The 26,586-nt window shown below is 37.1% G+C and overlaps 2 protein-coding genes across 6 annotated transcripts in view; both read right to left on the reverse strand.

Moving 5' to 3' along the window:
• Phka1 (phosphorylase kinase, alpha 1 (muscle)) overlaps window positions 1-26,586 on the reverse strand; it is a 152,150-nt gene that overhangs the window by 28,316 nt on the left and 97,248 nt on the right. For all 5 annotated transcript variants that reach the window (XM_005401695.2, XM_013502821.1, XM_005401692.2 and 2 more), the window contains 7 exons: window positions 25,111-25,202; window positions 24,488-24,627; window positions 16,024-16,180; window positions 15,398-15,477; window positions 12,931-13,009; window positions 12,668-12,797; window positions 9,878-9,979 (listed from right to left, as the gene is read on the reverse strand). In XM_005401695.2, coding sequence (XP_005401752.1) covers window positions 9,878-9,979; window positions 12,668-12,797; window positions 12,931-13,009; window positions 15,398-15,477; window positions 16,024-16,180; window positions 24,488-24,627; window positions 25,111-25,202 — 780 coding nt within the window. The remainder of the gene's footprint in view (window positions 1-9,877; window positions 9,980-12,667; window positions 12,798-12,930; window positions 13,010-15,397; window positions 15,478-16,023; window positions 16,181-24,487; window positions 24,628-25,110; window positions 25,203-26,586) is intronic.
• Window positions 18,520-20,655, reverse strand: LOC102019268 (cytoskeleton-associated protein 2-like; the record flags this gene model as incomplete). The annotated part of the gene is given in 8 exon segments (XM_013502802.1): window positions 18,520-18,569; window positions 18,572-19,613; window positions 19,783-19,825; window positions 19,886-19,943; window positions 19,946-20,033; window positions 20,035-20,112; window positions 20,114-20,181; window positions 20,184-20,655. Coding segments are annotated over 8 exon segments (1,899 nt in total), but the record flags the coding sequence as incomplete, so codon positions are not given.

Here is a 26,586-nt window from a genome sequence, read left to right on the forward strand (position 1 = left end):
TCTTTTTCACTGGTTATTTAGTTTGGGAAACATTCTCTTTTTAGACCCATTTTTTTTGCCAAGAGTGCAAAAGTGAATAGCAGACTGGTATGGCTTGTGTCTAGATGTCCCCAAAAGGCTCATGTGGTCATAGGTGGGGCTTTTCGGAGGTGGTTGGACCTGGAGTGTGTGATGCTGGAATTGATTCATGGTGCAGTGCTAGGATTAAGGTGAAACTGATTCATGATGTGATGCTGCCCCACCCTGGCTGTGAGTGCTATCCACCCTACAAACTGTGAACCAAAATAAACCTTTCTTCCTTTAACTTTGGGTGTCAGGTATTTTGTCAACATGAGAAGTAACCAAGACACCAACTAGCTAAAGAGATCTCCATACTAGCAACAAAGTCTTTCAAGTATAAGCACTAACAAATCTATGCACAAACAAAGAAAAAATAAAAAGCAGTAGAAACAGGAGAGAACAAGTCAACAAAATGCCTCCTAAAATGCCCAACTCCCCAGTAGTCAATCCATAAAACATCAAAGGGGAGGAAAGCAAAAGGTACACAGCCAAAATATTTGAAGAATAACAGAGGAGATTGAAAAGCAGATCAACAAGGTGCTTGGTAGACTCATAAAATATATCACTAATCAGACAATGGATGTAATAAAATGATCAGCGACCTTACAGAAGACACTAATAAAAAGCTAACTGAGCTACACAAATGATACAAAACTTGAATGAGTGGTTTAGCAGAGAATTAGTTAATGAAAAGATTTCAAACAGAAATCCAGGAGACTAAAAATTACATTGAAAGTATGGCAGCAGAAGTGACCAATGCCAGGATAGGATATCAGAATTAGAATGTAGGGATACTTTCAAAAACCAGTTACTCAGAGAAACTTTACAAAAAACAATTGAACATGAAAAATGGATCCAACTGCTGTTGGATGATGCAAAGAAGACTAATCTAAGATTAATTGGAACAAATGAAAAGAGCATAGAAAACTTGTTTACAGAAATAATAGCAGAAAACTGTCCAAATGTAGGAGAAGAATTAGTGAGGAATACAGATCCCAAAATACCCATGATCAAAAGACAAACTCTCCATGTCACATCATAGTCAAAATCCCCAGAAGTCCAACACAGGAACAAAATCTTAGAAACTGAGAGAACAGCAATGAATCACTTGTAAAGGTAGACATATTAGAATTACAGTAGGCTTCTTGACACAAAACTGAAAAGGCCAGGAGAGCTCAGAGTGAAGTGTTTCAACTCTTAAAAGATAACAACTTCCAACCCAGACTTATATATCCTATGAAGTTTTCTTTGAAAGTTGATGGAGAAATAAGGCATTTCCATGACCAAGACCACCTCAAGAAAAAAACCATGATTACCAAACTAGCTCTACAAAAATTCTCAAGGATATCCTAGAAAGAGATGATGAAACCAGAACACCAGAAAATCTGATACAATGAATACATTAGGCAGGGTGCATAGTTAAGTAGACAGGGAAGAAAAAAATGGAAATCAGTAACAGGGAAATAATGACAGGAATAAATCAGTATCTTTCAGTAATAAATTTTAATATGAACAGTCTCAATTCCCCATATCAAAAGACACAGATTGGCAGAATGGATCAAGAAACAAAACCCAATGATATGCAGTATATAAATAGCACATTTAATTAAAAAAGAAACTCAGAGATTAAAAATGAAAAGATTGAAAACAATATTCTATGCAGCAGGAACCTAGAAAAAAGCAAGAGTAGCTATCCTAATTTTAGCCAAAGTGGATTTCAAGCCAAAACAGATCAGAAGAGATAAACTCTCTACATATTAGGTAAATGAACTATTCAACAAGAAGAGATAACAATTATAAACATTTATGCACCAAAAACTCTCACACCCAATTTCATAAAACAAACACTACTGGACATGAAAAATCAGATAAACACCAATACAATTGTAATGGGGGACCTCAATACTCCAGTGTCACAAATAGATCAACTAGACAAAGAAATATCAGAGTTGAAATAAACTTCAGAACAAATGGACTTAATAGATATCTGAAGTGTTCCAACCAACAAAAACAGAATACAAATTTCTCATCAGCACATTGTGCTTTCTCCACAGCAGACCACATATTAGCCAATAAGCATTCTTACTAAGTGCAAAAGAATCAGTTATCCCATGCATATTATCAGATCAATGAAACTAGAAATCAATGGCAAGAGAAACCACAGAAATTATGCAAACATATTGAAATTAAACATAAACATGTTGAATAATCAGTGGATCTCAGAAGAAATCAAGGAAGAAATGATACAGCTCCTAGAATCAAACAGCACCACCAGTATAACATACCAGAACCTATGGGACAACATGCAGGTCTTAAGAGGAAACTTTATAGCTGTGAATGTCCACACCAGAAAAACATAGTGAGCTCAAGTAAATACTCTTTTGATACATCTCAAGATCCTAGAAAAACAAGAACAATCCAACCCCAAAGCTAGCATGAGAAAGAAATTATGTTAGAGCAGAAATAAATGGAATTGAGACTAAAAAACAATACCAAGAATCAATAAATCAAAGAGGTGGTTCTTTGAAAGACAACAAAATAGACAAACCCTTAGCCATTCTTACCAAAATAAGGAAAGAAAGGACCCAAATCCATGCAATTAGAAACAAAAAGGCAAAATAATAATGGATTATACTGAAATCCAGAAAATCATGTGTAACTACTTTGAGAACCTGTACTCAAATAAAATGGAAAATTTAGAAGAAATTGGTACAATCCTAGATACATAAGAACTACCAAAGGTGAACTAAGAAGATAGAAAAGTCAGAATAATTGAATATTAGTTCCTGAAATTGAAGAAGTAATTAACAAACTACCAACCAAAAAAAAAAAAAAAAACCCAGATCCTGATGGGTTCACTGCTGAATTCTACAAGAACTTTAGAGAAGATCTAATGCCAATACCCTTCAAATACTTCAATGAAATCAAAATAGAAGCAGTACTCCCAAATTCATTTTTAGAAGCAATGATTACCTTGATTTTAAAGCCAGAAAGGGGTCCAACCAAAAAAGAGAACCATAAGCCAATCTCTTTAATAAAAACAGATGTAAAAATCCTCAGGATACTGGAAAAAAAATGCCAAAAATAATAAAAAAACAAAAACAAAAACAAAAACAAACATACACCATGACCAAGGAGACTTCATCTCAGGGATGCAAGGGTGATTCCACATATGTAAACCAATAAATGTAGTGCACCACATAAACAGAAGCAAGAACAAAAACTTCATGATCATCTCAACAGATGCAACAAAAGCATTTGACAAAATCCAACATCTATTCACGATAAAAACCCTGAAGAAAGTAGGTATAGAATGATGTTATCTCAATTTATGCAAACTCATGGCCAACATAATATTAAACAGAGAGAAGTTGAAAGCATTCCCTCTAATTCCAGAACAACAGAAGGATGTTTGCTATCACTACTACTGTTTAATAAAAGTCCCCAAACATTAGCTAGAGCAATCAAGAAAGAGAAAGAAATAAAAGGAATGTGTATAGGAAAAGAAGTTAAATTATTATTAATTGCAAATGACACGACCCTCTACATAGAAGACTCTCTAAAAACTTCTGCAAAAGACTCCTAGAATTAATAATCACATTCAGTAATGTTGCAAAATACAAAGCTAACACTCAAAAATCTATAGTGTTCTTGTACACCAGTAATAAACTCACTAAGAAAGAAATTAGGGAAACAACACCTTTTATAACAGCATCAAGTAATATGAAATACTTAGGAATCAACCTGATCAAGGAAATGAAAGAACTCTCCAATGAAAATGATATTACTCTGAAAAAGGAGATTGAAGAGGATAGATACCAGAAAGTGGAAAGATATTCCCTGCTCATGGACAGGCAGAACCAATATGGTTAAAATGGCTATACTTCTAAAACTGATGTATGGATTTAACACAATCCTAATCAAAATACCAATAGCATAATTCCCATAACCATGGAAAACAATGTTCAAGTTAATATGGAACCAGAAGTGACCTAGAATAGCAAAAACAATCCTGAACAAAAAGGGAAAGGCAGGCGGTATCACAACCTCAGACTTCAAGTTACACTACAAAGCTACAGTATAAAAACAAGAATGGTAGTGGCAAAGAATTAGACTTTTGGATCAATGGAACAGGATAGAATATGTACAAATAGTTCCAGGCACACTCATCTACCCTATCTTTGGCAAAAGGGCCAAATATTTTTGCTGGAGGAAAGAGTCTCTTTAACAAATGGTACTGGGAAAACTGGCTACTTATACCCTGAACGTTGAATCTAGACCCATTATCCTTCACCATACATAAAACTAAAATCAAAACGGATCACAGATCTAAATATTAAAACAAACATTAGGGGGCCGGGGATATGGCTCAGCGGCACAAGTACCTGCCTGGCAAATGCAAGGTCCTGAGTTTGATTCCCGGTACCAAAAACACCAAAACCAAAACAAAATAAAACAAAACAAAAATAAATAAATATTAAAACAGAAACATTTAATCTGCTGGAGGGCAAACTAAGTAAAACCCTTGAAGACATACTGTAGGCAAGGACTTTCTGAACAGAGCCCTGGTTGCACAAGACATAATATCAAGAAACAATAAATGGGATCGCATGAAATTAAAAAGCTTCTGCACAGCAAATTAAACCACTGACAGATTGAAGGGAAAATCCACAGAATGGGAAAAAATTTTCCAGTTACTCATCAGACAAAGGGCTAAATATAGAATATATAAAGATCTCAAAAAAATTAGACCCCTCAAATTTTTATGCCTAATAAAAAAATGAGCATCTGAAATAAATAGACACTTCTCAGATGAAGAAGCACAAATGACCAATAAATAAATACATGAAAAAATGTCCAACACTACTGGCCATTTGAAAAATGCAAATTAGAACAACACTGAGATTCCATGTCACTCTAGAAAGAATGTTTACAGCAGTGATGACAAACCCATAGGTGCCACAGCAGGCTGTTTGCATCATTGAAGGCTCTAAAAGGTTTGCTATCACTAATCTATATTCAATAAACCAAATAATAACAAATGCTGGAGAGGCTGTGGGAAAAAAGGAACACTTCTCCATTGTTGTGGGAGTGTAAACTGGTACAACCACTACGTTAGGTGAAGTAAATTGGGCACACAAACTTAAACATTGCATAGTTTATCTTATATGAGAACTCCAATATATAAATAAACTGCAAAATAAAGAGTAGACAATAGGAAATAGCAAGACAGATCTTTGGCATATAGGAAGAGAACTGAAAGATGGAAGGGGAGTAGAGCGGAATGAGACTAATAAAAAAGAGGGAATTTTGAAGGGTTGTGTACATGCACCAAGTCCCTATGAGGAATGTGATCATCATGTACTACAAACATGCATAAACTATGTATATATACACATAAACATGTATATATAACATTTATATATGCATGTAAACATGTGCTACAAATACATATAGAATATATATACATATTATATATATGAAGGTGTTCAAGAGGTACAGGGAGGTGGAGGTAGGGAGGAGAGGGGGTAAAGTAATTGAGAAATGTCGTATACCCGTACCAAGTCCATACTGTACTAGAAACATGTGCCAATAAAAAGAGCCAGAGCTGAAATTAATAAAATTGAGACAAAAACAATTAATGAATAAAAGAGCTGGTTCTTTGCAAGAATAAACAAAATAGGCAAACACCTAGCCAATATTACCAAAGAAAGGGGAAAGACCCAAATCAATGCAATTAGAAATGAGAAACAGGAAATCATAACTGACACTGTCAAAATTCAGATTATTACTAACTACTTTGCGAAGCTGTACTCTAATAAAATGGAGAATTCAGAAGAAATGGATAGATTCCTAGATATATATGAACTACAAAAATTAATAAAGAAGATATAAAATCCATGAATAATCCAATATCAACAATGAAATTGGAGAAGAATAATAAAGCCAACAACTAAGAAAAGCCCAGGTCCTGGTAGGTTCACTGCTGACTATTACAAGAACTTTAAGAAGATATAATGGCAATATTCGACAAACTCTTAATGAAACTAAAAGGGAAGGAGTATTCTTAATTTTTTTTTGAGGCTAGCATTCCCTTAATCCCAAAACCAGAAAAGAATCCAGTCAAAAAGGAAAACTACAGACCAATCTCTGTAACACACTGCTGTTGCCTTACATGCATGACTCTCTCATTGGGAGGCCTGTACCACTAGTGGTACAAACAGATCTAATCGTATCTATTGGTCTTTTTACTAATAGAATTAATAGAAAGTCTATAAATGAACTGAATCTAGTTAGTTGCTTGAACTTGAATAATTACTGCCCTAATATAAGTATTAATTAATACAATTCATACCAATTGAAATGTACAATAATCAACAAATTTATTTCATTAAATTAAAAGAAATTTATTTATGTTTGTAAATTTCTTTAAAAATTTTATACATAAAGGTGTGTGACTTGTGCAGAGTGTGCAAAAATGTTCTAGTGAGTTTATTTTTTTGCAGCTGCAGTGGCTCCCATTTTTTCAGATATTTTTCAATGACAATCTAAATGCATCACTTGCATGCATTTATTGCGATCCTCAACAAGCTTTTAAAATCAAACTATGTTAGGTGAAGTAAACTGGGCACATAAACTTAAATATCACATAGTTTATCTTATATGAGAACTCCAATAATCTCTCTTTTAATATTTTTAATAATCTCTATTTTAATTTTAATAATCTCTCTTTTAATCTCTCATTGTATAGTTTTTTGATTTAAACTAAAATCAAAATAGATTAAAGGTATAAATATTAAAACAGAAGCACTTAATCTGCCAGAAGATAAAATAAGTAAAACTCTTGAAGACATAGGTGTAAGCAAGAACTTTCTGGACAGAATTCTAATTGCACAAGAAATAATGGCAAGAATCAACAAATGGGACTTATCAAATTAAAAAGCTTCCACACAGAAGAGGAAACAACCAACAGAGTGAAGAGACAGCCTACAGAATTGGAAAAAATTTTGCCAATTAATCCTTGGACAGAGGACTAATGTCTAGGATAGACAAAAAACTCAAGAAAACTTAACTGCCCCCAAATAACAGATCAAATTAAAAAATGGGCTACTGTAGCACTTGGGAGGCTGAGGCAGGAGGACTGCTGTGAGTTCAGGGCCAGCCTACGTTACCGAGTGAGTTCAAGACTAGTTTGAAATACACAGTGAGACCCTGTCTCAAAACACAAAACACAGCTTCACAGATCTCAATATTAAAACAGAAACACTAAATCTATTGGAAGAGAAAGTAGGTAAAAACCTTGAAGACATAGGGGTAGGCAGACAGTTCATGAACAAAAACCAAACTGCATGTGAAACACTTCAAAGAATCAACAACTGGGATCTCATTCTACTGAAAAGTTTCTGCACATCTAAAGAAATCACCAGCAGAGTCAAAAGAAAACCCACAAACTTGGAAAAAATTTTAGCTGACTGTCCCTCAGACAAAGGGCTTCTATCTAGAACATATAAAGAATTAAAAAATATCAACACCCCCCCTCAAATTCAAAGACCCAGTCCAAAGATGGGCAGCTGAGATGAATACACACTTCTCAGATCATGAAATAAATACATGAGAAAATGTTCAACATCATTAGTCATTCGAGAAATGCAAATTAAAACAACACTGAGATTCCACCTTACCCCAGTAAGAATGGCTAGCATTAAGAAATCAACCAATAGCAAATGCTGGCGAGGCTGTGGAGAAATAGGACCCCTTCTTCACTGCTGCTGGGAATGCAGACTGGTGAAACCACTGTGGAAATCAGTTTGCAGATTCCTCAGAAAACTAGGTCTAAAGGTCTCATTCAACCCAGCTAGTCCTCTTCTGGGTATTTTCCCAGAAGATCTCAAAACATCATATTACAGCGATATATGTGCAACTATGTTCATAGTGGCACAATTTGTAATTGCTAAATTGTGGAAGCAACCCAAATGTCCATCCACCAAGGATTGGATAAGAAAATTGTGGTACTTTTATATAATGGAATATTACTCAGCTGTAAAGAAGGATAAACTCGAGGCTTTTATAGGTAAATGGTCACAACTAGGGACCATACTCATAAGTGAAATAAATCAGACCTGCATGTGCAAGCACCACATTGTCTCACTAGTGTAAAACCTGAAAGAGTTAATTTAAACTAGGAGGTATGATAGACACTGTGAAATGATAGGAAAACACTCAAGGGTGAAGGGCAACTGGGATGTGGGAAAAGAGAAGGGAAAGAAGGAGAAATTTTGTATGTATGTATATACAGGATAGTTAACATAGTTGATCTACTGTCTTCTATTTCTTTGCTGAAAGGAACTGTCAATGAGTCCTTGACTGAACAATATTGCATGTCTCTACCTGTTTTCATGAGAAACCACTTTGAAGCTATCAATATGTAATACAACAAGCATTGTTAATTTCCTACCACTTTGTTTGTCACTCTGGATTGTCTGTATTGTTCTTTTGCTATTTTGTAAAAGGTTGTCAGTCTGTTGAGGTTTTCCTCCTTTTATTTTTAAAATAAATTAAAAAACAAAACACAAACAAATGGGCTCTTGAAATAAAGACAATTCTCAGAGGAAGAAATACAAATTGCTAATAAATACTTGAAAAAATGTTCAACCTCTGACTATTAGAGAAATGCAAATTAAAATAACACTGAAATTCCACCTACTCCAGAAACATTAGCTTTCATCAAGAAATCAGAAAAGAGAAAATGCAGGCAAGGCTGCAGGGAAATAGGAACCCTTCTATGGTGCATCACTGGTGGAAATGTAAACTAGTCTAACCATTATGGAAATCAGTATGGAGATTCCTCCAAAAACTAAAAAAAGAAATTCCATTTGATCCAGCTATTCCCCTTTTAGGTATTTTCCCAAAAGTGTTCAAGATATCATATCACAGTGAAGTATGCATACCCATGTTTATAGCAGCACAATTCATAGTAGCTAAATCTTGGAAGCAGCCTGTAAGTCCATCAATAGATGAATGGATAAAGAAGGTGTGGCATTTACACTCAATGGAGTATTACTCTGGTACAAAGAAAGATAAACTTGAGTCATTTGTACGAAAATGGATGCACCTTGAGACCATAATTCTAAATGAAATAAATCAGACACGCAAGCTTAAGTATCTCATGGTTTATCTTATATGAAACCCAAATTAAAATAATAAAGATCAAAATAAAAAAGATAGATAACAAGAAGTAGAGTGATAGATCTTTCTCAAATGGGAAGTGGATCAAGAGATGGAGGGAGGCTCCAGGCAGAGAGAGGGAAGGGGATTAAAAAAAAAATTCAAATGTGTTATGTACCGTCACCCCCTGAGGGATGTAATCATTCTGTACTACAAAGATGTAGTAATAAAAAATTAGTTTGTTACTATCTCTTAAACATATTGGAATTTAAGGCTGAAAAGGATCTATTAGATTACACATACATATATATCCAAAACACTGCGTCACTGATTTATTATCAATTAGAATACAAGAAAGTTTCAGACAGTATGGATTGTTAGTTGCCCCAAATTTAGGGTAATGTAAAAGAATGGACAGAATATTTAAAATGAAACATGATAATAATTGTACTACTTAGTTGATCTATCATTTAAGGAATGAATGTGACTCCTAGTGGTTCCTACATCTTGTTCCAAAAACAGCTTTTCTTTGAACTATTTTATGTATTGAGGTTGTATTTGAGACAAAATGCTCCCCTTATAAAAGAAATCTGTTTTAAAACTAATGAGACAGTCGGACAAAACTCTGAAATTGGAAAACATTCATTCTTACCGCTTCGTTCCACTCCAAATTCCTTGCCACTGAGAATGTGATGCAGGAGGTTCTTCATGGCTGAAGGACTGAGATTCATCAGACCTTCTCTGGCTTCTTCAGCTAGTCAGTATTAACATAGGGCAGAATTTTATTGCATGTTTCAATTGGAAGATAAGAGCTACAAACTATACTTCTCACACTATACACCTAGCTATTCATACTACAATAGATTCTTAATTATTTAAGGAGTGACTATTAAGTTTGTGGATTAGCTAGGTCACTGATTTCTTATTCATCCCATTTCTGCCCCATCCCACTTCTATACTCAGCACAATCTTTGAAGGTGGGAAGAATAAAAGAACAATGGAACTGGAGGTCCTAGTGAAAGGTAATGAATATATATATATATATATATATATATATATATATATATGCATGCAGATAGATGCAAATAATTAAAATTTCTCAGTCTAGGTATATAGAAACTTAAAAGAGAATAGATGTGACTCCATAAAATTATAAAGATGTTATGGCTTGTGTCTAGGTGTACCCCCGAAGTCTCATGCAGTTTTGGGGGCTGACTTTCAGAGTTTGGGATTGATTCACGGTCCAGTGCTGGGATTATGGGTGTGAATGCTACACCCGCCCTGGGGCAGGTAGGCTGCATTACAATAAGAGGGAGGGAAAGAGGCTTGCTCTCTTGGTCCTCCCTTTTTGCTCTTCTTGCTTTGCTGTCAGTCTTCTGCCACCATGAACTGCTTTTCCTCTGCCACACCACTCTGCCTTGGAGCCAGCCGATTATGGACTGAAACCTCCACAAACTGTGAGCTAAATAAATCTTTCCTTCCTTAATTTTGGGTGTTGGGCATTTTGTCTCAGCAACAAGAGAAAAGTAACTAAGACAAAAGACTAGTTAGAAGATAATTTCAACTTGTTCATCAACATCAGACACTTAAGAGCTTACTAAATGTAAATGAGCATTTAAAAAATGTTAGTACAAAAAGGTATGACATAGTACTTGACCTTGAAAGGCTTACTATCTATTTGGGATAGATGGGAACATGTAAACAAGATAAAGAAGATAAACAAGATAAATAAAACAGAGTAGGGCGTGGGGCAGCATGCCTGTAATTCCTGCACTTGGGAGGCTGAGGGAGGAGGATAGCCATGAGTTTGAGGCCAGCCTGGGCTACATAATGAGTTCAAGCCCAGCCTAAACTACATAGTGAGACCCTGTCTCAAAAAAAACCACAATAAAACACTGTATGAACTATGTGTCAAGTGAGATATATAGAGAATAAGTATTTTGGAAGTCAGAGGAGATAACAATCTTCAAGGACAAGGATCAATAAAATTAGTGAGAATACTATTAAAATAGTAGGCAGAAATCAGACTGTTAAGGATCTTGACTATCAGATGCAGTAATAAATGAAGAGCCATCATTTTGATGAATCTATAGAGGGAAAATGTCCATTATAGGCAATTAAAAGAGAAACGAAGAAGTTTTGGGGTTTTGTCCCTTACAGTTTATTACTGAATAACCACATCCTCTCATAACAAATCTCTTGATATCACAGCTGGAGAATACTATCTAATGCATTTGGCTCTCACAATTTGGTGAACTAGAAATCATTTGAAATCAGACAGACTTGGACTCAAATTCTGTTATTTACTTGCTATTATACTTTGGGCAAATTACTTAACCTCCCTAAGTTTCAGTTCACTTACGGGAAAAAGTGGGACAATATTACATTCTCTAGAGGGTTACTGTAAGGATAAAATGAAACAATGCACACAAATATAAAGACAAAACACAGTTTCCAGCATATGGTAGGTATAAAATAATGGTTAGTTCTTTTCTTTTGAAGGGTTATTTAAATATAAATTATATCATGTGTTTGATTTAGGTTGACTCAGTTAGCTATTTGTTAGCAGTTCAATTAAAAGTCTTTTGTGGAAGTCTAATTCAAAGAATGAGTTTCAATTCTGAGTTTTGCAGGTATGATTTTATTTTTCTGTGCCAATCTTGTCACAATTATTTTACCATTCTTGTTTAAATAAAATAAATATTAATAGAAGACAAAGTCATGCCATGGGGGTCCCTTTCTTCTCCCACTTCACACAATTTTTCTCTACAGCTTCTACAGGCTCTAAATATTTTTTTCCAACTAAAACTGTTATATTGACAAATATAGTTAATTTGAAAGACAGTCTTGTTAAATGTTAACAAAACATTGTCTTGTTTATTTGATCATGATGTTGGCTAGACAGAACTCTGACACTATTACCCATTTGTGTAGTGACTCAACTTGGGTGTCCTGAAATTCTGTTGCTGGAATCAGATCTACATTTTGGGTCTTTTTGTTTGTTTGTTTGATTTTGTATTGGAGGTTGAACTCAGGGCCTTGTGTATGTTAGGTAAGAACTCTACCACTGAGCTCTGTCTCTCAGCCTCTACCACCTGAATCAGAACCCAACCCAACCTGTCATACTCAAGTCCTCTCTGGGGCACTCCAGAAATTAGGAGGAATGAAATCAGCTAAGAGCAGTTGGTTAAGAAGAATTTGGAGTGCAGAGCCCCCAAGAGGTGATGTTTTGAAGCTGCAGTACCAGTATGCAAAGGTGTCATCCTATCGGTCATTGTACTTGTGTACATAGGGACTGGCTGACTAACATGGGAACAAGATTGCCATAAACAGCTTCTGAGCTACGAGTAAAATTGTTTTAGCTTTCTTTTCCTTCTGATCTCAAACTCCACTGCTACATGAAAAGTGAATTCTGCCGAAAAGTAGTTACTGAGTTGAATACCTGAGCATCGAAGGGACTGGGCCAGTTCAGTTGCCATAACTTGTATGATCAGACCAATTCGAAGTCGAAACATTTCAGCAAAGAGGCCAGGCTGGGTTCTCATATACATGGCTAGATATACCATTATTTCCTGTGCACAGAATGAATATAGACAAAAATCACGGCCCAGGTCTCACAAGGCTTAATGTGTCATCTTCGCAAACTGCAGATCACTTGAAAACCAACCTTAAACTATTAATCACCGGATTGTTTTAAATTCTCACCTGTGTCAGGATTGAAATACTCATGTCCCCTTCACAGGCTTCATCTATTAGCTGAGTGAGCGTCTCATAGGGCAAAGGTCTGAAGAAGAAGACAGTGAATAGAAATAAAATTCTGCAATCATTTAGAGGTGAATATACTTTTAAAAACGCTCTTCTTAAATCCAGGTCATTTCCTCAGTACCTCACCATTGCCAGTAGCATATCGGTCTACATCAACTCCAAGAACTTCGTCTTCTCTCGGCCGCTAAATCGCACTCTTCCTTCATTTTTTAAAATTTAGAACCCATGCTCTGATGACTAATCTTTCATAATTATCCTTAACGTTTGATAGGTAACCACTAATGACTGCAAAGAAAATAACTAATTTTAAGCTGTGCTTTTTTTTTTTTTCCGGTACTGGGAATCAAACTCAAAACCTCGCGCTTGCCATGCAGGGGCTGTGCTGCTGAGCTAAATCCCCAGCACCAAGGTGTGCTTTTTGAAAACCATTTTATTACTTTAGTCACATTTTATACTTATATTGATGTTCTAGTTTCATCAGTTCACATATACATTCTCTCATTCTCTCCGGTGTGTGATGCACATGCACGAGCGTGCGCACGTGCACACACACACACACACACACACACACACACACACAGAGGTATGCATAAATCCACCCACCCTTGTGACTCTCCCACTGACACGAAGCACTTTGAGGGTGTGGCTCCTGTGATTTTCCTTTGGATTGCCTATAGTATTACAAAACTGATTTTATTTGTGATAAAGGTTCTGTTTGGCAGGATTAAGGTGTCAGTGGTTGAATTCTGTCCCCTCACCAAAAAAATTCATATGTTGCAACTTCAACCTTCTAGTACCTGCGAATGTGACTTTATTTGGAGATGTGGTCTTCGGAGGTGGTTAAATTAAAGTGACATCATTAGGGTTGGCCCTGATCCAATATGATTAGTGTTTTCATAAAAAGAGGATTATGCACGCTTAGTCACACATGCAGGGAAGAAATGTGAAGAGGACAGGGAGAATACAGCCATCTATAAGCCAAGAGAAGAAGTATGAATTCGGTCACTGACTTCAGAAAGAACCAACCCTGCTGACACCCTGCTTTAGACTTCCAGTGTCCAAAACTGTGAGAGAACAAAGTTTTGCTGTTGAAACCACCTAGTTTGTGGTATTTTGTTATGGCAGCACAAGCAAGCTAACATACAAGTTTAGCACAATTTTCCTACGGAACAACTGTGACTCGACAAATGAAACCTATGACACGTGGCCTTCGGGCACATCTCTCCAAGCCTTCCTCGAGGAGTGTGAATTGGATTTTATCAACAACAGAAATTATAGTATTCCTGATTCTTTTCCTTTTTTTTCTCCCTCTCTTCCTCCTCTTCCCTTTGTGTAGTACTGGGTGTTGAACTCAGGGCCTCCACACTGAGCTACATCCTTAACCCTCTTTTTATTTTGGATCAGGGTCCCAGGAAGTCACCAAGTTGCCTGGGCTGAGCTCGAACTTGTGAATCTCCTGCCTCAATCTCCAGAGTCCTGGGATTATACATATATGCCTCCATGCCCAGTGAATTCCTGATTACCTCTCTGTCATTTGTTCCAGATTAAGCTCTGTATCTAGAGTATGTTCTGTTTTTTTTTTTTAAATTTTTTCACTACAAGGACTACAGAAGCAGAACTGGCAGGCAGGGGGGTAATATCTTTTTTTTTTTTTGTAGGGGAACAGATTTTTCGTATCACTTAGGAATAAAGTTAGAATCTCTCTAAAACATTTCTTATAAATACAACCTGCTTGCAGATTTAATATTGGTACTACTGTGACATAAAATTCAGCAGATTTAGTGCAGATGAGTTTTAACAGCATAGCTGGAAGCCAAAGGAAGACTCGTGTAAGAATTATTAAACTTTCTATCCTAGCTATCACTCCACCGCCCACCTCCTCTGACCCCAGCTTATCCTCGGGGACTGCTGCCAGTCAGAAGCGGTGAGAGACTGAGGAAGCGTCAATCTAATGCCAGCGTTCTGGCTACCTCATTCTGCCCTGGAAGCACCCATTTCCCCCTTGCCTCTCGCCTCTGCCTCTTTTATTCCCTCTTGAGCTGCAGGGAGTTGCATCATCAACTCTGTGCTCCAGCCGGACACTTTCTTCCACATCCTCTTCCAGAGTATGGTTGACCTTTGGTGCTAATTCCTGATGCCCTGTGTATTTTGTTGTTTTTTTTTTGAATGGGAGGTTAAAGAAAACCAACCCATAAAAAAGCCTGAGTACTCCTCCCTGTGAGTTTCTCTCTTTCATTTACTTGTGCCCTGTCTTTTGCCAACATTCTGCCGCCAAGTCTCCCACTGAAGTGTGCATGTGGGCCATTGTTATCCATTGACAAATTAGGGGAAAGGAATTGTGATAAATCCACGTAACTCTTTAAAGACTCAGTGAGGCCTATTGGACCCAAGCAAAGTACACACTCACGCAGAGATGGTCTTTTCTCGAGGTTCTGGCGGGAGTCCTACTGTCAGATGTTTCTGATAGGAGAGCAGGTCTGTGCAGGCCTAAAAAAGAGAGACAACATAACATTGTCATTCCCATACAACCTCAGATTTCCACAAACGTTTCCCTTCATAGCCTAGAAACATTTGTCCCTTCTTAACTTAAAAACCCATCAAACTTTTCCTCAGGAATACCATGAAGATCAGAAATGTGGGATTTCTAGGAAGGAATGATGAGGTCTTTTCTCTCCTGGGAGGTAGGAACTTTCAGCCCAGTGTAACTTAATTCTTAAGATCTACAATTCTTATAGTTTATAACACTTTTAATGTCTAGAGTTTTTATGGCTCAGTAATGTATATTTGTCATTCACAAGTAAAAAGCTAAGTAAATTTCAGGAACTTTATGTATGAAAGACAACATCTGAAATGATTACAGGCTCTATTTGCCTTAAAACAGTTATGGAAACAGATATTTTGGGGGTTGCTGGGGGAAAACCCAGGACCTCACACATGGTAAGCAAGTGCTCTACCACTGAGACACACTCCCCGCCCTGAAACGAACTTTTTGAGAGCGCCTCCATTTAGATCTGGTGGCGGAATTTAGACTACCTCATCCAGTGCTTCCACCTTCTTCCTTAAGATCCCGGAGATATACCGGATCAGGCCCCAGTGACGAATTTCTCCAACTTTGCCATACAGCTCAGTAAGAAGCTCTCTGACTGTAGCACTTCTTTCTTCATACAATTCCGTGTCCCAGTCAGGTCCTCTGGAATTTTAAAGACAGAACCACATCAGTTATAAGTAAAACCCCCGGCAACCATCTTTTCTTTCAGAGTTAAAATAGCTATACTTGTTTTTGACAGGGCTTCTTCACTAGGAAACTGCTATTATTTACTAAGAATCCTGTTAAAACTGTAATAGTCAACCCTAAAGGCCAAATATCTAGGGAAGAATTTTTTAGTTTCAGCTCTGCTTCAGTAAAATGTCATTTCATAGCCTTTAATATAGCTGAAACTAAAGATAAAAATTTAACTACTAAAAGTTCAGAAAGTATGCTATGCTTCAGGAACTAATGAAGAAATAATAAAGATGTGCATTTATTATTAAAGGGGACATATTATTACAGTCTATGTCTAGATCTCTCCCCAAGACCTCAAATACTCATAGGTGGGGCTTCTGAGAGGTGACTGGATCACAGGCGTGTGACACTCATCACTGGATTAGTCCACTAATGGGTTTAGAGCTGGGAGGGATGACGGTAGATGAAGGCTGGTGCGAAGAGGTTGGCATATCGGGCATGGTCTGGAAAGGTCTATCTCCCTTCTCATCCCTTGGTCCCTCTCTGTTCCTGCCTGCCATGCCATGCCCCTCTGCCATGCCACCCTGCCTTGGGGCCAGCTGACTATGTTCTGAAACCTCTACAAACTGTGAGCCCAAATAAACTTCCCCTCCTCTAACTTGTGGGTGGTGAGTATTTTTCCCCAGAAACGAGAAAGTAACTATGGCGCATATACATTTATTGTTGTAGAAATAACACAAGCCAATTATGAAGTGCCCTAAAATATCTACAAAGTTTTCTGATTTTTTAAAATTAGAACATCATTATATAGATATTTTTATTGGACACTTACTAGGTAACATATGAAGAATAAAAGTCATACTCTTAGAACATGAGAATAAATAAAATAAAAATACAAATGGAACAAACACAAGACTAAGTATGTGTTATTTACACTCATATTTTACATATAGTGCTTAAACTGACCTTTTAGTATTCACTTATTTGAAACTATAGAGTTGATATGCCATGTAAGTATTAGTTCGAACCTTATAAAACAATTTTCCTGGTGGCATTTATTTATGGGGAGAAAACTTTACTGTATGTCTAGGTGGACATGATTTAACAATGACACATTTACATTATAAAGAATAAACACTGCTTATTTTAGAAATGCTACCTAAACTACAATGACATTAAAAATATAGATCCTTCCTAAACTCTATTAGTTTATAAACTATCAAATGAAGCTATGAAAGTTAAAATTTTAACAGCCAATCAAGCTGCAAAAAACAAAAAAAACCAAAAGGCAAAAACTCAGAGTAAAGTTTGGAATATCCACTAAATTTGGCTCCATTTTTTTCTTATACTTCAAGAAATACCTCAGTTAGACATGGGGTATCCAGTTAGCAATCTTTTTTTGCAAACTCAGTTATAATCAAGAGACAGAGGCAAAGACAACAGATACACACCATCATAGAGGAAAAGATAGAAGAACCATAGGCCAGTCAAGGGATGCAACAGAGCACAACAATCTGAATAACATGAATTTGGAGGAAAAACAAGCTAAACCTTGTATATCCTGATACTTACGGGAGTAGCTCTACACATTACAATTTTTTAAATTTTATTTTTGTTTGTTTGATGCTAGATATTGAATACAGGACTTCAGCATGCTAAGCATGCACTTTATCATTGAGTTTTATTCCTTGTCTTCCCTGTCCCAAGTTCTTGTTTTATTTTTTTTTGTTTTGTTTTTGATACAGGGTCTTACTAAGTAGCTCAGGCTGGCCTTGAACTCATAATCTTCCCGCCTTACCCTTCTGAGTGCTAGGGTTACAGGCATGTTCCACCATGCCTGGTTCTCAGCCCTAAATTTTGACTTTTACACTAACCAAGCCAAAGAAAGAATTGTCAGTATTTTGTTTAAAGGCAGGGAAGTGTATCAAAATTTTTTGAAACATGTCCATGAAATGTAAATTTTATCCAGAACACCTCATTTTCTGATGATGCATCATTACTATACTTAAAGTTAATAAAGTGAACAAGGTAACATCATAACAAATCTATGGATATTTAAGAAACATGATAAAGAAACTGGTAAAATTTACTTATCTTAAAAACTGAGTCTGTTGAGACTGACCTGGTACGATTAGCTTTCCACACACAGAAGAACAACTCCTAAGACACAAATGTCAGTACAGGATCTTACTTCCACAAATACTTAGGTGCTTGGCCAACTCCAGGTTCAAGGGAAATACAAAGCCTCACAAACACCTCAAGAATACTAAAAATCCTCCCTCCCTTCTGGAACTTTATTTTTCCTCTTAGGTGTCAGTCTCAGAATACATAGGGCACAGTGATATATTAGGCGACGTACAAACGCATCAGTTTCACCTCCTAACTCTGATAATTGGTCCAGTGAAGACACACAAGGGTAATGGTCTTTTAACATAGCTGACAATTTAGAAGTCTTCTCTTGAAGACGCTGAGAATGTCTCACCAGTGTTAGAAACTTTAGCTCTTTAAATGCAGAATTTCTTTCATCAAGTTGCATCTTCTTTTTTATACTTTGCAAGTATGGCACAGTAGATATGTTATATTTAATTAAGCAACTTGATCTATTTTCTGTATCAGGGGTTTTAGAACTGTCAGTTGGATCTTTTCTTTTGCCTTCTTGCTGTGGTTCACAATCTTCAAATGCCACATTTCCATTATGTTTATTCTCCATTTCTGGTTTTCCTGGCTCTAGATTAACACCTGTATCTTCAATGTTGATTTCCTGAATTTGTTCGTTGGTTCTACACTCATCTTCAGTATTTCTTCCACAATTATTTTTTTCTTGGTTCTGCATCGTTACAATATCCACAATTGTCTGTCGCATCTCTTCAATAGGCTGAGCTCCTGTCAGAACGGCCTTCTCATAGAGTGAGATAATATTTTCAATAGGACTTGTGATTGATTCAATACATATAAGACATATCCAATATTTAACAAGATTTTGAGCATCTGGAATATTTCTAATCAGGTCATTCAGTGTGGTCATTATTTTTTCTTTTGGGCATCCCTTATTAATTAGATTCAGGCACTCAGAAAATGTCTTGTTTACTTTGTCAGTAAATAGCCTTTGTTCATCCTCTTCTGCCATGGTAGTCCAGAACGATACCACTGGATTTTCAATTTGTCTCTCAGGCTCAGGCTGGGTAGCGACTGAATTAGGAAGCCTCTTCAGCACTCTTCCTTTGCCAGCTTTCCACTCACTCAGGTGAGCTTTTCTCTCTTCTGCGGTTTCTTTGGGTTGAGCTGATCTATCCACAGTGGCTTTTGCTAATATATGTCTTCGTTGGTCAATGGTTTGTGACTTTTCTTTCAATTTGGTATTAGTAAATGACACAGGCCAGGCAATAGTCTCAGATGCCATGTGATTCCATGACATAGATTTTTTTCTCTTCTGTAGTTTCTTTGGGTTGAGCTCATCTATCCACAGTGGCTTTTGCTAATGTGTGTCTTCACTGATCAATGGTTGTTGACTTTTCTGTCAGTTTGGCATTGGTAAATGACACAGACCTGACTACAGTCTTAGATGCCATGTTTTGGGATAATGCCTTACTTCTTTTTATGTCCTGAGAAGTGGTTTTGAACCTAGGCAGGACTGTTTTTGATTGAAAGGCCTTACATTTTGTGTCCTGAGATTTGGATTTGACATTACATAGAACTGTTTCTGACTGTAATAGTTCTTTTTCAGTAGGCTTTTTTGGACTGAAATACTGGCAGAGGTTCTGCTAATGTCTTGTTTGACCCTGTTCTGAATGTTACTATGGTGATTTCTAATGGGAGGGAGGCCCCAGAAGTTGTGTGTTCCAAGATGCAGTGTTCTCAGATTTAGTGGTAGCAGTCATATTTGAGGCTCTATGACTTTTTTACTGTAACAGTGCTAGTGTCTATAGAGTTAGGCTTTGTGCCTTTAGATATAGTAGTTGAAAGTTTGTTGCTGCAAAACTCTTATCTTTGACTTGTAGAGATTTTCTGAATGAATTAATCTTAGACTGAACAATATGGCCATGATAATATCCTAGCATAGGTTTCTTGAACACGTTAGCATCTTGCTTTGGTTTTTCTGTAATCATTTGTTTCTTTTTATGATTTTTTTAAAGATGAAATGCCTGGCTTACTGTCATATTTTGATTTTGGGAATCACTGTTAATTGGTAAGAACTGCAGAGTTTGATGATCAGCCTCAAGATAATGTGTTTCAATTGCTGTAGCAGAATTGGTTAATTCAGTAGAAGCTTTTAAGGGAATATAATTCTTTTCCATTGTTGTATTAGTGTTTTCTGTATGTCTTCTGATATTTTCTTTATCAGCCATTTTTGTTTTAAGTTTCAGAAGTTTTGTCCCTTCTTGGATCTGGTCTTCAGATGTCATCACTCTATTACTGGAAATCTGATTTTCCTGTTTTTTTTTTTTAATTTTTTTTTATTTTCCTGTTTGTATGTCAAAAGTGATTTTTCATTTTAACAGCTATTCCTTGAATATTTGTCTTCTTTGCTCGGTTCACACTGCTGCCTCTTCTACCGTCAGCTTTGAACAAAGACTGGGCTCTCTGACTGCAGCTCCCAGAGCATGACTGGGGACGCTGAGAGGGGCTTTGACTTCTTCAGACCACCAGAGCTACACTCTGCTGGGTTTCTGATTTTGGGAATTTAATATACCATAAAGATAGATCACTAATTAAATGATGTATGACAACCAAGTAGCCATCTGGGAAAAAAGTTGGATCTATGCCTCACTGTATGACTATAATTCCAGATGTACCAGAGATCTAAATGTAAAGGTACAAGAAAAACATGCCCGAATTAATTTATAACTTTGGAGGTAAGAAGATATACTACAATGCAGATGAACCTTGAAAGTACTATACTAAACAAAAGATGTTCATCGTAAAAGACCAAATACTGTACAATTCCATTTATGTAAATGTTGAAAATAGACCAGTTTATAGAGGCTGAAAGTAGACTGCTGTTTGCTTAGGGAAGGGGGATGGAGGGATTGGTGACTGATGGGCAAAGGAAGTGGGGTTTCTTTTTTGGGGTAATAAAAATGTTCCATAATGGATAGTGGCGAAAGGTGCAAAACACTATGAATATATAAAACTCGACTGAATTATACACTTAAAATACCTCTATTCTTTGGCAGATCAATTCACTTTTTGGTTTATGTGTAGGATAAATTCCTTCCATACATGTGAAATGATATATGCTAACAGGTCACTATTAGCTTTGTGGGACTGAATGATTGGAAAATATGCAAATATCCACCAGTAGGAGACTGATTAAATAAATTATGCTGTATTCAAATAGTGGAGTGTCGTAAAACTATTAAGAAAATATATACAAATCTAGAATGTGTTAGATTGTATTTCCCAAAATGACTACAACAATTTTGCACTCAACATGCTCCAGGTGACTCCCACAGTCCTCGCATCAAGAGGAGGGGTTTGCATTCCCTTCCCTCGAACCCAGGCATTGTAACTAAGGCAAAAGCATCGGTGTGTGATTTCTGAGGCTAGGTACAAAAAGTAGTACAGCGTCCACCTGGTCTCTTGGGACAATTACCCTTAGAGTCTGGTCATTATTTTGTGAGGAAACAGATACGTGGGGAAGTAATTTGCAGGTGCTCTAGCTGTATGTAACGAGGTTCCAGCCAACAGTCAGTATTGCCGTGGCTCAGACGGTAATGAGCAGACCTTACAATGACTCCAGGCTCAGACACTGTCTGACCAAAATTGAATGAGAGATCCAGAGCAAGCAGAACTCCCTGAGACCAGGGAAGCCCCAGAACTATTTTAGACTTTTGTGATTTTAAGCCATTAAGTTTTGGGGTGATTTTTTTATGGAGAAATAAGATAGAATATATATGTAGTGATGTATAAGAGATATAGCTTTAGTGAAAAAAGCAAGGCATAGCACAATGTACATACTGCGCTAAGCTTGGGTAAAGGGGTCAAAGTACCTCCAAATATATCTGTATTTACATACATATGCATAAATGACCCTGAGAGGATGCACACGCAAAAACAGTATTGATTGCCTATGAGGAGGGGAACTTGGTATCTGGGAAGAGAGATGGGAGAAAGACTTTTACCCTTTTGCTGTATATCTTTTCTTACTTAAGAAGTTGTGAGACATGAGGATGCATTCTCTATTCAATACACCAAATTTTAGAAAACATGAAATAAAAAGTGCTATAGAGAGAGTCATCAATGGATACAAAACCAGCGAGTGAAAGTTTGAAGAATAAACCCCAGGGAGAATCAAGGTCCCGAGTCTCTCTGGCCTTCACTGACACGCTGTGGCAGTGGGGAAGCAGAATAGTGCCTGCTTTGTTACAGCTGGGCAAGTGTGGTTGTCTGGACTTTCTAACTCAGCTTTTATTGACATGGGTGGAACCCCAGTTTTTTTTAATACTGCTTGGCTAGAGTAGAATGGTTGTTGTCTAAGTGTTGTCTGTCTTGCTTGGCTGTCCCTTTCCTAGTCTTTTATCTAGGAGTATGTTGTCTTCCTTGGGAAGTTTGGTGTCTGTGCCCCCTGGTGTTTCAGATTGCTGGCTTCTCCAAGAGCCAGGACAGGATATATAAGGCAAAAAGAAAACTCAAGAACCCGCCACTACGTTGTTTCTTAGATCCTGAGATCCTCAACTGGTATATCTTCTTCTTTTTAATCTTCTAGAGTCCTTTTATGACTGTTTTAAATAATTTCCTGAACTTGGCAGGAGAACAAGGAATAAATGCACCCACTTCATCTTGTCTAGAAAGTCCAAGTGCTCCTTCTTTTGGTGCTAGTGAGAACCCTTATGCCAGCCTCACTCCCTCCCTAATCATAATAAAATCCTGAATCCAGTCTCCTTCCCCTGCTGTCTCAAATCTTCTAAGAGAAATTTGGGAGCATTGTCCGCTTACCCTGGAAAGTCTCATTGTACATAGAACAAACATTCCACGTTCTCTTTGTATGTGTATGACATCAACAGCCTTAACATTTGTTGGGAGCTGCTGGAGCTGGATACTGGTCACATGTGTGAGGGCGGGACAGAGTCAGAGTGCCTCAAGCAGTCACGCTACCTCAGTATGGAAAAAAGCATCCTGCCTGGACAACTACACTCTCAGTCGCTAGGCAACATTACCTCTCCTGATACTAACTTTGCAAGAATATAAAATAAATGTTCCTTACTGTTGAAATCAGTCCTCTTCCCACCAGGTAAGAGGTAACTCCACCTGACCCAGCTCTTGTCTCTTGTCTTTATTTTTCTCATACCCACTGCTGTTTCTCTCCGGGGTACAATGAGAGAACAGTGAAATTCCCTACAAACATTCACATCACATTTAGGAGAAAGGAGTCCATCCTGCCTCATCATAGTTGCCACAACAGGAAAAGAAGAAGATGAACAGTTTATTTTTGTGTAGGGATGGATGAGCAGGAAAAAGGAACTCAATTCGGACATACTGAGTTAAGATACAAAGTAGCTAGCAGGGTGTCTGATACATAAGCAAACACTCAAAAATGTTCATTTTTTAAAATAAATTCTCTGTGTTGTTCTTTCTTTTGAGTTAACAAATATCTGTAGGTTTTACAAAATAATAGGAGTTTAGTAATAACCATAATACTGATAACAATATTTATCAGTTGTCAGTCACTTACTACAATCCAGGGGTTGTAGTAGGCACATTAAAGACATTTACAATAATTTTATGAGGTGGGTATAATCTAAATTTTGTGAGGACAATCTGGGCTTTAAAGTCATGAAATGAGTATATTACTAGATTATATTCAATTCCAGATAAGTGAAACTCCAAAGCTGAGCTCTATTTATTATATGCTGTGGTATGGGTCAGAAATGCCCCTCAAGGCCCGAGTTTTAACGGCCTGGTACTGAGCCCATGGCACTACTGACAAGTGGTGGAAATCTCTAAGAGGCGGAGCCTATGGGACATCTTAGGTCACCAGGAATGTGCCCTTGAAGGTCACTGTGGGACTTTGGTGTCTTCCCCTCTCTTTCTTTTGCATCCTGGTCATGAGGTGACTGGTTTTGCTACCTTGCCAGAGTCCTAAAGCCAACAGGGTGACCAATCATGGACCAAACCTCCAAAGCTGTGAGCCCGAATAAAATTTCTCTTTCAATGCTGATCATCTCAGGTATTTATTACAGTAATGGAAAGCTGACTAACATACTACACTATACTTCCTCCCTATACAAATATATATTATATGTACTATATATATAGATAATATCAATCACTTACTTCATAGTATACAGCATGTAGAGTATATCAGCTTGCTCCTGTAAGCTTGAGGTTTCCTTCAACTGTGAAACCAGTGCTTTGAAGTCCACTTCCCCAGATTGATCTCTAGGAAGATGTATTTCTACACGAACAGAGGGAACCTTTATTTTGAGAAATGATGAAAAGAAATTAAATCCACAAGTGTTCTTAAATGATGCCCTAGAATGATGCCCTATCTTTCCACTTGTAAACCTTTTCCATAAGGATTTTCTAAATATTGATGAAAAGCGAAATAAAAACAATGAAGCCATCAAGACATATGATAAAGCACAGTATCTTTAAGCCAAATTAGACAAACTTGCCCTCTTCAAGAGCTAACTGAAAGCTGGGTGTGGTGCCACATGCCTGTCATCCCAGCACTCAGGAGGCTGAGGCAGGAGGATTGCTGTGAGTTTGAAGCCAGCCTGGGCTACACAGTGAGACCCTGCCTCAAGAGCTAACGGAAAAAGACATGTATCTTCACCAGGATAGTGTTTTGTCTACCATCGGTTACTAACAGGAACTGTAATGGCTAGTTCTATTATTTTCCATAAAGATGACAGTTTTTCAAAAAGCTAATAGAAATACCTCATGTGCAAGTTTACCTGGTTACCCTGTGAGGGGTCTGGTGAGTCAAGTAAGTTGAATGAAGGCCGGGAAGGCTGAAATAACTTTGTAGGAAGATACATGTGAACATCTGCAAGAGGTTGACATTTACAGGAAAGGTTAGATAGTTAGGAAATTGATGAAAATGCATGGTTGACCTCAACAATGGGATCACATATGGATCAGTTCTTTATAGAAAAGAATGGCAAATTTTTCCTTTCATGGTACTATTAAAGAAAAGAAATATGTATATTAGATAATTTAAAGACTATGGGACTTTGGTGTCTTTCCCTCTCTCTTTCTTTTGCATCCTGGTCATGAGGTGAATGGTTTTAAAATATATTTTGAATTGATTTTTCTAGAATTGTACCATCAGCTGTACCTAAAAGATATTAAATTTACTAATGTAATCAGTATAACAATGGTGCCATCATTGATGCTTTGGTAGAATACCACATATAATAGAAAGAACCCAGTTACAGTTTATATTTTCTGGGCTTTCCCAGGAGAATATTTGATGGCTAGTCCTTGCATTTCCCTGAGAATACGTAACTGAATGATACGATCTAGGGAATTAAAAAATTCCATGGGTGAGCAGCTTTGAGCTATTTCTAAGATTTTTACTTACAATCCATTGTGGAAATACTTACCGTAATGTCTAAAGAGACTCGCTTGTCATTTTCACCGTTTTACAGATACAAAGTTCAAACAACTGTTCAAACAAGTGAGTAGCAGAGCTGAGAATTAAGCTCAGGTTTCCTGATTCACAATCAAGAAACAAGATTTAATAAAATTCATCTCTTTGCATGAGCCCCCTCTCCAGGGAGCACACCCAAAGGGTATGTTAAGGTTTTTCCTATTATAAATGTTAATTCCCTCATGTTCACATTTCATATCTTTGATTAGTAATGGTCAATAAAGTTTTAGACAGCAAGAGCATGCATATCAATCATTCTCGTTTGTAGAATGTTAATATTCAGGTCATCCAGGCATGGCCAAGGAGCCTTTCTCTCCCTTCATAGAGGCGCTGAACACTCTCAGCAACCAAGTTTCCTCCTGGCGCTGTGTAGTAGAAGACCTCTCCCACTGCAAACACTGCCGAAGGAGGGTACTGGCCTTAGGGAGGAGTACGGCAAAGGTGTGAAGAATGAGTATTATATTTGAGAAAACACGATCTATGTAGCCGGAGCACCTGAATGTAAAAGTTACAACTGGTCTAAGGGAAACAATTTTACTTAAGAGAGACCATCTCCCTCTCCACAGCATGGCTACCCTGTCATAATCTTGCGATGCTTTCTCTTTAAACAAAATTACTTCCAAAGGAGTAATATTCTAAAGGAAAGGCTCTTGTTAACATTTTAAACTCCGATGTTGTAATTATATGCTTCCTTTCTCTTGTTCGGCCTCTCCTTACTGTGCTCCCGGTTAAACCAGACTACACAGCACTATCCTCAGTAAAACTGGGTCTGATTCAT

The sequence above is a fragment of the Chinchilla lanigera genome, unplaced genomic scaffold (genome assembly GCF_000276665.1).
Source record: "Chinchilla lanigera isolate Chin_1 unplaced genomic scaffold, ChiLan1.0 scaffold00074, whole genome shotgun sequence".
Lineage (NCBI taxonomy): Eukaryota > Metazoa > Chordata > Mammalia > Rodentia > Chinchillidae > Chinchilla > Chinchilla lanigera.